Here is a 16,100-nt window from a genome sequence, read left to right on the forward strand (position 1 = left end):
CCAGGATAAATTATAATCTTTTTATGTACTAATCTTAAAGATGTAGTCACCATTAGTAAATGAGAGACGTTACCTGAAGCTATCCAAAATGACTGAGTAGACACTATAAGAAAATTAGACCTAAGTTATGGCTTACCAAGATTTCTTTAGAACATTTTAATTTCATCTGATTTTTTAAAACTCCAAAATAGTTACTTTAATTCCTTCCATATCCCTTTTCTTTTCATCCATCCCCCCCAGCCCCTGCCAACCCTTTTCTCACTAATTGGAGGCTAGACATAGCTCTACTGATTCCTTTAGCTGGCCTAAGCCACAAATGGTCTATTCTTATTTTTCAGGAGTCAAACTAGGGTTGTATCTAAGGCAGGCAAAGGTTTTGACTTAGTACTCATAAGTGGCAGCAAATTGGTTGGAAGAGCAGAAAAGGGAAGAAAGAATTGTACAAGATCAGAAGCAACGAGTTAATTGAACTTCTTATTCTACTTAAAAGCCTATATATTAAAACATGGAAGTGTACATCAAATTTAGCTCCTCTAATATGTGCCCAAAATATAATAATATTTAAAGCTTATTCACTGAAATAATATTTAAAGCTTATTCACTGAAAAAGAAGTCAAAAATTAAATTTGACTCACCATATCATCTTTGTTGGAAATCAATTTTGAGACATGTTTTTCTTCCTCTTTTATCATCAATTTCTCATACAAATCGCTGACAATAAATGAAGGGTAATATCTATCCTTTAAGGTCTCATATACATCTCCCTGGATTTTGTAGAACACCTCAATACCTTTATTTCCTACAAGACATTGCTGGATTTCTTTGTAAAGTGATTTTTCTACAGATATGTCTTTGCTTTCCACAAAGAAATTCTGATAAATTTCACCAACTAATTGTGGAATTTCATTCTGAAAAGACAAGAGTTGAAGAACAAGAAGGGTAAGTAATATCATCTCTGAGAGAAATTACTTTCCACTGAATTGTTTGCATTTTAAGGCTGGAAGGAAGATATTTGGGATGTATCCTGATACTGTTACCATTGCAGAGCTTAGACTTCTGTGTCCATGTTCAGAGTTAAGGGATAAGTGTTAGGCCCTGAAAAAATTACTGGTTTCTTAAAATAAGCACCTTATGTCAAACAATTAACATCTGTAATTTCTTTTAAAAGCCAGAAATGGAGGAAACACAAGAATTAGAAATTCTTTTTCTGCAATGGATAGCTTTCCATAAATCTCAATTCCATAGGGATACAAATTATTGATGAAAATTCATCTGACTTTTTATCAAAATGAATACTTGTAAGTCCTCACCCACTAATATAAGTAATTTTTATCCCAGAAATATATCAATATCGTAGTTGTACATTTTGAAAAAAGAAGACAGATATTCTTCAAAATGTTAATGCAGCATAATTACATTGTCATCAACCTTATATTGATCAGCTTAGTCTTACACAGTACACTTGGGTCACCACTGGCCTACTTCAGAAATGCCAACATCTCTTTTGATTGACATAATATTTACACTTCTTCTAGAGATACTTTATTAACTCTAGGAATGGTATGTAAAGTTCTCAACAGTAGTGAAAATAAAATACATATAGTAATGAGCTGCTAGGTGAAAATGTGGCTATTTTGAGGAAACTGTATGCTCTTATTTCTTGAGAATTTTGAAAACATAGTCAGTTGTTTAAGAAAACTCTTTAGATTGTTCTTTACTGTATTCTTTTGAGAGGAGCTAAAGGTGTTGATTAAAAAAAGCAATGAAGTTGCCAAATACAATAATGGGTAAAATGAGGTAATTTGTGGTTTGTAACTTAACAATGAGAAATATTCCTAAGACAAAAATTTAAAAATACTGTAAGTCTGTATTTAGTTCCTTAACCAAGGCAGTTTGTGATTTATAATGTATTTTAAATTAGCATTCTGTTCTAGCAAAATTCATAAGCAAATGAGCAATTCAATACACAAGAATGCTCTCTGTGCTTCTATTAATAAACCTCTGGAAATGTTATACACTGATATTTCATGTATATAAACATATTGCTATCTATGTATGTAGACATATGCATACATATACACTAAAAATGTATAGACATTTATTCTTTCTCTTTTTTTGAGATAGGGTCTTGCTATGTTGCCCAGGCTGGCCTCAATTACTAAAGCTATTCTCCCACCTCAGCCTCCTGAGTAGCCAGGACTATATCCCCTTGCCCAGCTAATTTTTATTATCTATTCAGAACCTGCAAGTACAAAGAACACTGTTTAACCATTGGCTTCTTCATTGACAGAGGCATACATAACCGCAAATGTACTTTATGTTTGTTTATTCAATCAAATTTTAAATGAAATTAAAGAAGAGTTGTGAAAAAATACATATTATAAAGTGAAGAATAAAAATGAACAAAAAGGAAAAATGAGTATTATGCTATAATAAATGGCAAGGTTATGAGACTGAGGTGAACAAGACCAAATTTATTAAATAGCAATTTAATCTCTTAGGACACTTATGAATCTCTTTTCCCCATGACTACACATTCCAAAATATAATTTTATTTGTCAAAACAGGCTGAGATATAATGACATTATATTTAGTTTAAAATATTCTTTTAATGTATACTTACAGCTGTGTTGAGAAAAGAGACAACATGCCTAACATGCAATTTTCATCAGCTAGGAATTAAAAATCCCTTGAGCCTATATATACTACCTTGTTTGCACTCTTTAAATGTTCCACAGACTCCCAAAAACTAATCAGAGCTCTTTTGTCTATCCTTTCCATGTATAATCGAAAGTGCTCTCGGTACAAAGGATTGGTCAAGATCTCTTCAAACTGAAGAATCTATAATAGAAATTTAAGAAAAATATTTTTAAAATCAAATTTTAAATGCCAGTTTGCTTTAACTTCGAACAGATTAACTTCTACATTTAGGGAAGAATGCACTTTTAAGGTCATAGCCAACGTAAACTGAAATATCTCATCTACCATCTTCCTAAATTTTAAAAGGAATAAAACTTGCTGAATATTCAAAATGCATATATTCAAGAGATACAATTTTCTATTAATCATTCACTCACTCAACAAAGATTTACTTGACATCTACTTGATATCAGGTACAGTTCTAGAAACAGATAAAAATCCCTACAGAAAGTATATTCTATGCCTAAAACTCAATAGTTGCCAGTGATAGAAAAAATTGAAGAGAATGTATAAAAAGACCAAAAAGCTGGAGTCTAAAGGTTTAGAATTTTGTTTTCCATCATATTTTTATACAGCTGAGGAATACACAAGTGATTTTATATACTGACTTTTTGTTTACAATACCACACTCATTAAAAAATCTTTTGTAAGCATCATTTTAATTGGTCCCTAAAATTCCATTGTTGAATATACCAAACTCAATTCTACTACTCCTTTGTTTACTATTCTGTATATTCGCAGAAACAGAAAAAGGAATCTACCTGAAGACACGGAAAGAACAACCTTGAATATGGATGGCTCTAATGTGAGAAAACAGATGACCTCCATAACAATGTATAAAACTCAATTAGGTGAAATGATTAATTTAGCCATAACCTTAGCCTGAATTAGTGGTAAAAATTTATATCTAATAAGTGGAACTCAAAAATTTTAAGTTAAGTAAAAACTCATATATTGAGATTCTTAAAATTAACATCATGGCAGTTGGCAAATTTCTCAACTATTACCAGTAAGATATTTCTAAAGTCAATGTACATTCAACTCTTCTATCCAACAATGAGCCCTTGCTTAATATGCTTTTCGGGTAGAAAGAGAAAGGCATTTTCTAACAACTTCTGGTACCTAACTAAAGGAGATGGCCATTCATTTTGTACAGACCATTAGTAATCAGTTTCCATATATATTTCAAGGCATTAGTATTTAGTCAGTTTACTAATTTTGTGACATCACAACAGATATCTTTACTTTGTGTAAATCCTACCAGTAGAGAATTCTGAAGCACAAATTCTAACTCTACTATAAAGAGGCTTAAAGTAACTCACATCAACTTTAGCTACAGAAGAGAGAAGATGGGGTTAACAACTCCAGCAACAGATGAAGCCAGGGGACCTTTTTAGACTCAAATACAGAGTCCTAGACTACATTCAGTATTATTCGTTTTGGACTGGACTTGGATGAAATGAATAAACTGATGTGAAAGTTGGCTTTTCTTTAGAAAAGGTTAGATATGTATTGTCACTAATTTCTAAACCCCAAATATTTTCTACTCTCTCTACTAGATTACTTTCATTTTGTTTTATAATTACTTTGGACTTTTTTATTAATTTACTTATTTTTTGGTACCAGGGATTGAATTCTGGGGCACTCAACCACTGAGCCACATCCCCAGCCCTGTTTTGTGTTTTATTTAGAGATAGGGTCTCACTGAGTTGCTTAGAGCCCTGCTTTTGCTGTAGCTGGCTTTGAACTTGCGATCCTCCTGTCTCAGCCTCCCCAGCTGCTGGGTTTACAGGCATGTGCCCCCACACCCGGCCTACTTTAGCTTCTTTGAGAACAGGGATTCTATCTTACTCATTTTGTATCCTAGTATTTAGCACTATGCCTGAGAGACTGTGGGCCTTCATTAATGTTAATTAAATGAATGGATTAATGAAGAATGAATAGGACATAAATTAAGACTTCATCTATGACAAATGGGGCTAGATATTTATTTAGGAGACCAAAAGCTGAGGGAAAGAAAGAAGAAGGAGAATATTCAGCCTACCAAATTACTCTTACATTCACCAAAATGTGAAGTTTTCACTTTGGATCAAAATCCAAAATCTCAGAAAGTTTCCATTGCCAATAGCAAAATTAACAGATCTCTCATAGGCAGGGCACTCCTCTATAAAACAAGGGTCCCTTGGAGCTGAACTTGTGCCATGTGTATAAGATACTGCAGAATTCTGGGACAGAAACCTGCCTGAACAGGCTCCAATGGAGACTAGTCCAGGAACAAGTGAAAAAGTACAAAGCACATCACTAGAATAGGGATGCAGGGGAATGTGACAGACAAGTAAGTAACTGATCCAAGTCGAAGAAGAGCAAGAAAGATCAAGAAATCAGAACAGGTGAAGGTTAGAAGCTTATAGATGCTGGCTTCTTTGTGACTAAACAATAGCTTACAAAAAAGGATCTTGGCATTTGCCTTTCAGTCCCGGTCTCAGATGGTACAGCCAAACTCCTCAGGGTATACTGACGGTTTCCTTCCATCCCAGCATGCTCCAGGTCTTGTAAGACAAACTTGGTCCTTTAGAGTTAGGATAAGACACTAAAGTAGGGCTACATCATGTTCCTAGGCTCTGTGATTTAAAGACTTGGTAGCAACACAATCCAGAGTTTTGTAATACAAAAAGTCATTGGCATTATGGTTTAGAGAGAAAGCACTTAAGACTTGTGAATCAATCACATCTGTGTTTTTAATCTAATTCTGCCTCATTCTATCTATGTGTTCTTAGGTAGGTTACTTAAATATAGCATTTTATTTTTTTGAAAATGAAGATATTGAGTACAAATTTCATAGCATGTGGCAAGGAGTAAGCAAAATAATGCTTAAGATGCTTTCTACTTCACAGGTGGTTATTTCAACCAACTGAGTGAGCGACTTGATTGGAAACCTACAAATAAAAACATGCTTCTCTGAAACTGGGGGAAAACAAGGGGAAAAGATGCAATGGCACATATGCACACATGCACACCCTTGCCATGCCTACATTCTACTGTTGATAGAGGTCAAGGACACCAAGTAACAGGGTTCTTTTACTCATAAAAACAAGTATGTGAGTCTGTAATTATGGAACACATGTCTTAAGTGAAATACTAAAAAGCTAAAAGACTATATATGTGGTTACATCATTGTTTATAATAAAATTATAAGGTCAAAGTAAGAAACTAAAAAGTTCTACCTTCTGGTTTTGAGGCCCTTCCCCCTCATCCAAGGCCCCATCCTCTTGCTGGTCATAGGCAGGACCTCCCAGAATTCTGATTCTCTTTTCACACTGCTTCTTTGCCACAGTCAGTTGGTTAATGTACCTTTTCATATTCCTGGCCCTCAGGAGATCAGCTTTCATTGCAGCAGATTCCTTACCTTGAATATAAGTGATGAATAGAACCCAGTCAGAGGACAAGGTATAAAAGAGGGAACACAACAACTCTATATTTTGAAAAATAGCAAAATTAAGTAATAGAATAGATTCATGATAAATACATCTATATGCCCAAATAACAGTAGTTTCTGAATATATCACTGACAAATTTACCCAAATGTAAAAATTTTTTATTAAACCTCTGTATGTAAAAGTTCACAAATCACTGTATGTATATTTAATATCTTGATATGGATGTGTATACATACATATTCATTTGTAGGTCTGTATTGAATGCTGTATCTGTTAGGCACTGTTTTGGCTTTTGAGATTCAGGACCAATTGTTGGACCACATAGAGTTTATGCAGGAAGAAAACCAAAGATGATACAAGCAATTAAAAGTATAATGTGGGTTATAAAAAGATGAGCAGATACCACTGAACTGTTTAAAAGAGAATTCTAACCCAGGTTTCCTTAAATAAATCACATTCAAACATGAATATGAATACAGTGTGGCAGTCAAGAAGAACAGCAAGGGTTAAATGAGAACCCTAAAGAGAAAAAAACTTCAAGACCCTATTGTATAGCAGATGCAAAAGGGAAGGGAGATCCAAAATGAACTGGAAATAGGTACAAGCCAGAAGATGCAAATATTTTGGGGCCAGAGAAAGAACTTTATTCGTTAGCCCCAAAGTGAAGCTTTTAGTGGATTTTCAGCAGGGATATGCCATGAATGGATTTATATTTTAAAAGATAACAAAGGAAGCAGGAGGAAAAAAGAGAAAGTTCTAGTTGGGAAACCATTGTAGCAAAACTGCAGAGGGACAAAGTGATGGCCTAAATTAGGTTCATGCCAGTGGCAGCAGAAAGGTCTGGAAATTTTGAGAATGACAGATCCAGTGATCCACTGGACAGGTAGAAGATAGGTTCCGGAGGAATGAAAAGAAAGGAGGTAAAGAGGTGTTAGTTATGGCTTCTAGGTTTCTAACATAAGCAGTCACGCTGGTGGTGGAGCCAATTATGGATCTGGGAACAATGGAGAAAAATCAGGCATGTAGAAAATTATTAATTCAACTTTGGACAATGTGATAGAGACTTCCCAAAGATAGCTACAATATCTTCGGTCTCACTTTCTTTTTACAATGTCATTTCTGATAATCTCCCTCTAAGAAGGAGAATATGTTTCCTTTCTTGAATTTGAATGGGCTTATGATTATGGCAGAAGCAATACTGTAAATTCCAAGACTAGTTTGTCTAAAGCTACTGATTTGGAGCTGTGAGCCACCATGAACATCATCCACCTGCCCCAAGGCTTCCAAACAGAAGAAAACTGAACAATCAGATAATGGAGAGATTTACATGGAGAGGAACCAAGGCTTCCTAGATCATAGCTCTGGTCAAGACCTTGGCCAAAATCCTGCACTCACTTGGTATCATGTGGAGTACACTACCTGGAAAGCAAATTGTCTTAATCCCGTTGATGCCATGTGAAGCACAGAAGTCATTCTTCCCAGCCTCTGCCCAAGTGCAGATGCATGAGCAAGATGAATGACTGCTGTTTAAGAAACTGTATTTTAGGGTGGTGTATTATACAACAAATGATAACTAGAACAGGAAAAATTGGGTTGAGGGCTTTTGATCTATCTAATAGGTCTAGGGTTCACAATTGTTCAGCTCTTCGATGGTTACTGACATCTTGGGAGTAGGTTAAACAACCCAGGAAGAAACAAAATGATCCCAGGATATAATCTAAATAAACCGTACATTCAGTGGTAAAAGAGAAGACAAGCTGAAAAGCCAGGTTACATGTACATCTGTGTAAAAGAAGGCACTTTATCTGTTTATACACTGCTGTATCTCCAGCACTTATAACAGTGCCAAAAGTGCCAATAGTTCCCAATAGGAACTCAAATAAAACAGTTGCTGAGTGGATGAATGAAATATGTCAAATTTTACTGAGAGGCCAATAACAATATAGCTAACATTTTGCTGAGTACTTACTATGTATCAGGCATTGTGCTCTTTCTAGAACTGTGGCTGTGAAGAAGAGAAACAGGGTAAAGTATTTATTTAATTTTTTTGTACTAGGGAATGGACCCAGGGGTGATTTACCACTGAGTTACATCCCCGGCTCTTTTTTTTATTTTGAGACAGGGTCTCACTAAGTTGCTTAGGGCCTTGAACTTGCAATCCGCCTGCCTCAGCCTCCCAAGTTGCTGGGATTACAGGCATGTGCCACCATCCTGGGCTCAGGGTGAAGAATTCTTAACTCCTATTTTTTAAACTAATCTCATATGGCTCCTCTATCCCCCACCCACTGACAATACATTTTTGCTAAGATCACTAGCGACCTCACGCCAAATCCAGTGGAAAAATTTCAGTATGATTGGCAATTAGAGTTAAGAGTCAAATTCTGACTCTGTTATTTACAAGTTATGTGGCCTTGTGCAAGAATTTTTAAAAACTTAACTTAAAAACAACTATGTGGTTTTCTTCCTTAGGTTAATATTATATAACTTAAACAAAACAGAACAACCCTACAAAATTAAATAACTAATTATACTGAGTGTGAACACTGGGGCACTTTACAACTAATTTACATCCCCACCCTTTTTATGTTTTATTTTGAGACAGGGTCTTGCTAAACTGCCAAACCTGGTCTCACACTTGCTAGAAGCTAGGATTACAAGTGTGTACCACCATACCCAGCCTCTACAAAATTAATTTTAAATGACTGAACATTGAGTCTTACCTTATGGGGAATGGACCGCCTTTGCAAGTACGACCTGAAGGCTGGGTTGGGGTAAAGGAAAGTATTTTTTGTTTGTTTAAAGTGGGAGACAAGTGAGCTGGTTTTAATGCTAATGAGAAGGAACCAGTTGAAAGTAAAAAGGGGCCATAGATAGGGAATGGAATCTAGAAATTAGATTAGCTTTTGAAAAGTGCCACCTTATCCATGATAGTAATGTGGAGGCAGACCAAATCTATGTAAGATACAAGAAATTTGGAGACGGGTGGCTGTAAGCTGAAACAGTTCCTTTTGCAAGGATTTTGTTTTCTCCAAGTGAGTGAGGTTATCTTCATAGAGTGAGGTGGGTGAAAGGGTGAGGGATGGGAGAGCAGAAGAGCATGCCTACCTCAGAAACTCAGTGAGATTGTTAGTAATGTTTAGGGCCTAAAAAAAACCCCACTAGATAAATATAAATATCCTCCTTAGATATGGTAACTACCTATGTAGGCAGTCCAGATCAGGCTCTCTGGAGATGAGTCATAATATATATATACTTGGAGATTTGGAGCTACTAATAATAAAAGACAAAGTTCTGCATTGAATTTCTTGGTTTCCCTCAGAGTGCAATCCAAAATGTTTTTACACTGGAGACCTCAAATTCTGAGGATGATCATGACCTCTCTCATATCCCACTTAGTAGTCACTATTTTCCAATGCACAAAATAGGACCTCCTCAAGTTTAGCAGTCATTAGAAAAACTTAAACATCATAAAACATGTTTATCTGTCAGAATCAGCTTTTCCAGTACTTATCACAAAGGATCACAGACAGACTTCAGGTCAATAGATTATGGCATTCAAGATGATCTTTCAGATATTATGGAATTTTTCCATATGTGTGCAAGGGAGGTATTTTCATTGGACTACAATAATGGTTTCTGAACTTGTCCTATGTTTGGCTATTTCCTATGTTGAGATAAACTCAGCATTTATCTCAACATAGGAAAATTACTATTTCAGAGTCCCCTTTATGTGAGGATAAAGGTAAATATAGTTGGCTCCAAACTAGTCTATTGCAAGCTAAGATGCTTTGTGGATATACCTAAAGAAATGTATGTTTAGAGGATGCATTTTCAGAAAAATATTTACTTTTTAAACCTATAGTTAAACTTTAAATTTTATGCCACATTTAGACTACCCTGAAATTCAGGGGCAAATGTTGCCTTTCAGAAAACAAACCTAAAACTTAATCTTAATTTGGGGTTAAAACATGCTAATACAAAGAGAGCCGTGTCTAGGAGGAAAATGGCACACATTTATCAACTACCACATTCTTTTTCTCCCTCGAAAGCTTGAAAGCCATTCTAAAGAACAAAAACTAGAAGCAAATTCCAAAGAGAAGGAAGAATGAAAGAGAATAAACCTTCTCTTAAAACCCAGCTGCAAGGCTGAGAAGAATATTCTCGTGTTCGGCTTCAACGTAGCCTGCTCACGTGAATGCTCTCTGTTTGTTAAAGGGTGATACAAAGCCATTGTCTGATCATAAAGCTTGTTGCTAACAAATGCAGTAGCAGCTTGTTGCTTAGACACTTCTGTTTATTTTTGCCTCAGAAAACTAATGCTACGATCAGAGCTAAAGTGACTAACATGGAGCTCATGCAGCCCATGCTTCTGGTGTGCAAAAATCCTTGTAAATCCAGCAACACGGATGAATACGCTCCTTTGTGGCCCTGAAACCATTCATCCAAGAAATATTCATGTCAAGAAAAGTATAGGCAAGCGGGTGTGCGACAACATGCTGTGACCCAGCTCAAGCCAGATTCATATGGCTGTTTCTGTGCAGTCTAAAGTAGTAACGCTGTGCATTGTTAAAAGTGGGCTAATCACACAACATTTAATCTAGCTTAGAAAAAGAAGGCAAAGATGACAAACAGTGGCCAGTGAAGTACCGGATGGCAGCTCTTTAAATTGGTGCCAAGATGAAATCAAGTGATACAATATTCTAAAGCAATTAATTAAATAGTTTTACTTTTCCCCCTCCTAGATAGTCTAGATTCTATTGAGAACACAGCAAAAACAAATGGTTAATGTGCTGAAAAAGACAATTATATTAGACATTAGGTGAACTGTTCTGGCCATGACACTACATCAGACTTATGAACAACATCTTAGAAATGCTTTTTGCTATAAATCTTCTGCCTATGAAGATTTATGGTTCTTTGTTAAGTAAGTGAAGTGCCTTGAATAAAATACCAAAGGACAACTGTTAGGTGCTATTTCTCATGAGGCAACAGAGAGTAAAGTAACTTACAGTACAAACTGATGACTCTATTAACAACATGATTATAACTGGATGAAAAGGGCACCTCTACATTTTTCAGGTATAAAAAAAGTCAAGAGAAAATTATTCTTCTGTCATAGTATTCCCAAGCATATTAATAATAGCATTCTCAGCAGATTGAAGAGTTTAAAAGAGAACTCACCGCAGGGTTTCTCAATCTTGTGGGTATTTGAGGCCCGGTAATTATTGTGGAGGGCTGTACTGTATACTGAAGAATATTAAGGAGCATCCCTGGCCTCCACCACTAGATGCCAGTAGCATCCCTTCTCCCAGAGATGACCACCCAAAATGACTCCAGACACTGTTAAATGGGAGCAAAACTCACCCCAACCCCTACCAGGTCCCAGCAAGAAATACTAATAGAGAGCACAACTTCTGTGACCACACAGAGGACAAGGCTGCATATGCCTCCCCTACCCCTGACTACTCAACACAGGTCCTCTTTCCTTCTCTGCAGAATCCACACATTTTCTCACAGTCCCCAGGCAATCAAGGAAAGGAACAGGGACTTCCTCAATAAGAAATGCTGGGCTACATTCCTTAACCCATATGCATTCTAACAGACCAAACAGCCTTTGAATCTTCCTGTACATTTAAGTAGAAGTTTTACCAAATCCTCTTGATGGAAGATTTATTAGTCAGCTTTTTGTCACTATGACCAAAATAACCAACAAGAACAACTTAGAGAAGTTCATTTTGGGTTCACAGTTTCAGAGATTTAGTTCATGATGGGCTGACTCCATTGCTGTAGGGCCAAGGTGAGGCAAAAGAACATCATGGTGGAAGGGTGGGGTGAAGGAATGTAACTCCATTCATGGCATTCAGGAAGCAGGGAGAGAAAGAAAAGGGATGGGGCCACAGGGACTATGCACCCTTCTAGGGCATACCTCCAGTGACCCATCTCAAGCCATGCCCCAGCTGTCTATAGTTACCACCCAGACAGTCTATTCAAACTAGGATGGATGAACTAATTTCATAATCTAATCATTTTATCTTTAATACAGGAGTTCTAGAGAGACACCCCATAACAGGTATGTGTTCTCAAAGGGATTTAGTCAAGTTTCAAAATGAGTTAATGGTACTTGATTTCCTAACAGGAAGCTGGCAACAATTCTCAATAGTTTTACTGTAACAAACTTCTTCAAAATTATCTGAAAATCATCTCAAAACTCCCCAGAAACTCAAAAAATATTGACCTTGCTTTTCAATTTGAGGCTAGTATGTGCTTTAAAAAAAGGTGGGGGGGGGGTACCTTATTACATCAAACACCTGGAATTCCAGTCTAAAGTGTCACTCTACTCTATGGAGAGCATACTTGAGAAATAAGCAGAAATCATCAGGAGTTGATGGTGGAACCTCTCACTTGACAGGGGAAAAGACTACAGAGACCTCACAGATCTTGAGTGGTCTAGTCAGAGTACGCCTGCAGCCTGCCTTCTACTTCCTTCCTCTGATGTCTCAAGTGCTGGGACTTCTCACATTTCCTTTGGTTTAAGGCCCTGAAATACATTTACATTTAACAGGTAATTATATCATATCAATTAAATTCACACATTACATTCAGAACCCCTTATTCAAATTAGTACTGTGAGGTGAATGGATTTGATAGACACCCTTGAAACACAGATCGGATCTATATCATTTTTAAGTGTTGGGCGTGACTCTCATAACATCTACCCATGGAAATGAGTAGTGCAGTGGAAAGAGTCCAGGACTTTAACTCAGGAGACCTGAGTTAAAGTTCTGAATTAGGTGTGTGACTAACTAGTTCTATGTTCGAAGGAGGTAAATTGTTTAACATATCTGGACTTGATCTTTGTTTTATAAAATGTAGGTGCTAGAAAATGTGAGGATTATAGTTTTCTAGGGGGAGAGAGTAGGAGTAGAGTTGACTATAAAAAAATCATAGACTATAATGAATGTAATGGAAGTACCTGAGCCCTTAGTGTTTTAAGGAAGAGAAGAGAGGGGAGCTAGGTAGTGACATACAGGCTGAGAAGCTGTTGTACTCACAGTGTGAGGACTGGGCAGAGAGAAACCACAGCAAGAGTCCCTATCACAATAGCAGGGAAATAGCCCATGGTCTCATCTTAATCCATTCATGCCTCCATTAAAAAACACCATAAACAGATATATTGAAAAACAACAGAAATTTGTCATTCTGGAAGCTGTAAAATCCAAAATTAATTGTCATTAGAGGTGGTGTCTTCTTGACATGTTTTCACATGGTGCAAGGGACATGGCAACGCTCTCAGGCTTGTAAGGGTACTAATTCCCCTTCAAAGACTCCATCTTCAAATACCATCTTCAAATACCATCACCTTGGTGATCAGGTTTCTTTTTTTTTTTTTTTATAATTTTTTATTGTGGGTTGTTCAAAACATTACAAATTTCTTGACATATCATATTCCACACTTTGATTCAAGTGGGTTATGAACTCCCACCTTCACCCCATACACAGATTGCAGATGGTGATCAGGTTTCAACATTGAGTATTTAGAAGACATAAATACTCAAATCACAGCAGATCTTGTAAGTTTAGGTCATTTATAAATTAGCAACTGCTTGAATTACTACATTGAAATGCTAAAAAATTCAATAATATCAAAGCATTAGAGAAGACCCTGAAAATCTACTAGAACCCACAGGTTAGCTCCCTTCTCTCAGGCAGTGACACCTTTAAACTCTAGACTGGATAATGAAACCATATAATATGATTTAAAAATAATTCCTAATGGAATTATTACAGAAAATAACAGTGTATGTGTGTTTACACATGTGTATATACGTATTCCATATAGTCTATTGTTTTCTAAGTTCTACTTGATCAATTCTATAACCATTTAGTTATACTTGGATAAGACAGTATTTTATCAATTTTACCAAATGAATAAAAAGGCAAAAACCTTCGAGTCTATATTGAATCTATCACTCTTAAGTATGTACTACAGAGATTTCCGGCATACTCAAATCAACTTCATGTCCTTGGCTTTAGTCAGCTGAATGAGTGTTACTCTTGAATTGCCTTAACTATTCTTGATAACACTACAGGATTCAGAACAGCACAGTAGAAAGCTTTAAACAAGGCAGCTGCTATGGTGGGCTTATTTGCATTAAACTATAGGTGAAACTTTATATGTCTCACTAGTACTAGAATTCCTACACTTGGGTAGCTTATTAGGTAGCTTATTTTAACAGACTATTTTGGAACCGCTCTGACCTTCTGTCTAGTTGTAAATATAAAGCTATAAAGTTGCGCACTAAATGCAAATATAAATACAACAATGGTTCTGTGTCATTTGCACTAATGGTTTTCAAAGTGTGGTTCCTGGATAAGCAGCATCAGCCTCACCAGGGAGCCTGGGAGCAGTGCAAACCCCTCAGGCCCACATAGATCAGCACAATCAGAAACTATGGAAAATGGCTGAGGAATCTGCTTTTAAGCAAACCCTCCAAATGAGTCTGACACATATGGAACCACTGCTCTACAGATACAAGTCTAAACTTCTAAGTTTAGTTTCAGGACCCTTTGCAATAGGCCCCTGTTTACTTATCCTGCCTCTTACCTTATATGAGGTTATTTCCTAACTCACTTTTTCATGGGGTACTATCTACCCGTATCTATGAGACAAATCCAAATTGGAATGAAAGCCATTCAAACTTTAGGACTCAACCCAGTGTTACTCTTGGCCTGTATTCCAGATAAGGTTGACCACTCTACATTTCTGTGCCATTATGTATCCTGAACAAGCAATTTTCCCTGCATTTATCAAACAACATCATCCTGTTGTATGTGTCTACCAGTCTCCTCATAAGACTATGAGCTCCTTTAAGTCGGAGAGAGTTTTATTCATTGCACTGCTGTACCTAATCCACAAAGGCACTCGGAAAATGTTTTCCAAATAACTGAAAACCCACTTGTAGTGATTAAGCTATCCTTCAGAGTAATTCTCTACTGACATGAGATATCCTAAGAGAACTCAAGAGTGCTCTCTTCTACCTGCAATCAGGGGAGGTAGGGTTGTAATCAGAGGAGAAAGAGATTTTAGATATTAAATACAAAGGATAAGTAGGAGTTACCCAGGCAGAAAGAGACTGAGAGAAAGGTAGCATTTCAAGAAGAAAGAGAGCATGCAAAAACTATTGAGACAGGAGGAATCAATGTGAGCTTAGGAACAAGAATAATTCATGTAGCTGAAGTGTGGGAGTGGGGTGGGGGGATGGCAGGAAGTGGAAATTAGTATAAGGACACAGGCCAGAGTAAGTAGGACCTTGATTTTTTTAAAAATCACTATGATTTCAGCATGAAAATATATATTAAATAGGGTAAGTGAAAAGAACTAGTCAACAATGTCAAATGCTGCCAAAAGTCACGAAGATGAAGATTGAAAAAAAATTCATTGAAATTAGCTTGACTTCCCAAATTCCATGACCAATAAGCAACTAACCCTAACTCTAGGGGGTAAAATTCAGGTGTCAGTCAATAATACACTGGGACCCAGATTTGAATACAGTCAGAAGCAAGAAAATTTTGTGTGCAAAATATAATTTCTAAGACTCATTATTTAAAATTGTTTAGTATTCATAAGTTTTCTCTTTTAAAGTTTCAGTACTGGGAATTGAACTCTGGGCCTCATGCATGTAAGGTCCTTGCTTAGCATCTGGGTGGCTATCTTAAGTGACAGCCGCCATTTTCCTGTCCAAGGGCCTTTTCAGAAAAGGCTCACCACTCCCTCATACCAACCCCACCCTTCAGCCTCCTGCATTAGGACCCGCAGGCTCTGATCCCTGAGCTTGGCCCATAAAAGCCCCAAAATTCAAGCCTGTCCTGCCTCTCTCTTCTAGGGAAGGATGTGCCTTTATTTGTCAGCTCTGACAAACTCTCAGTGTGTATCTCTGCCTGGTCTCTGTCTTTCATTTATTG

General features: G+C 36.7%; 1 protein-coding gene across 4 annotated transcripts in view; it reads right to left on the reverse strand.

Annotated features, from left to right (window-relative positions):
• Nucleotides 1-635: 635 nt before the first annotated feature.
• Nucleotides 636-16,100, reverse strand: part of Snx25 (sorting nexin 25) — a gene marked incomplete at its 3' end in the record, with an annotated part of 96,018 nt that continues 80,553 nt past the window's right edge. For 3 of the 4 annotated variants that reach the window (XM_058571182.1, XM_046419041.2, XM_046419039.2), the window contains 4 exon segments: nucleotides 636-908; nucleotides 2,710-2,841; nucleotides 5,925-6,106; nucleotides 8,107-8,142. In XM_058571182.1, the coding sequence (XP_058427165.1) occupies nucleotides 636-908; nucleotides 2,710-2,841; nucleotides 5,925-6,106; nucleotides 8,107-8,142 (623 nt within the window). 4 annotated transcript variants of the gene reach the window in all.

The sequence above is a fragment of the Marmota monax genome, unplaced genomic scaffold, assembly GCF_021218885.2.
Source record: "Marmota monax isolate L192 unplaced genomic scaffold, Marmota_monax_Labrador192_F-V1.1 WCK01_AAM20220418_F8-fsc00113, whole genome shotgun sequence".
Taxonomy (NCBI): Eukaryota; Metazoa; Chordata; class Mammalia; order Rodentia; family Sciuridae; genus Marmota; species Marmota monax.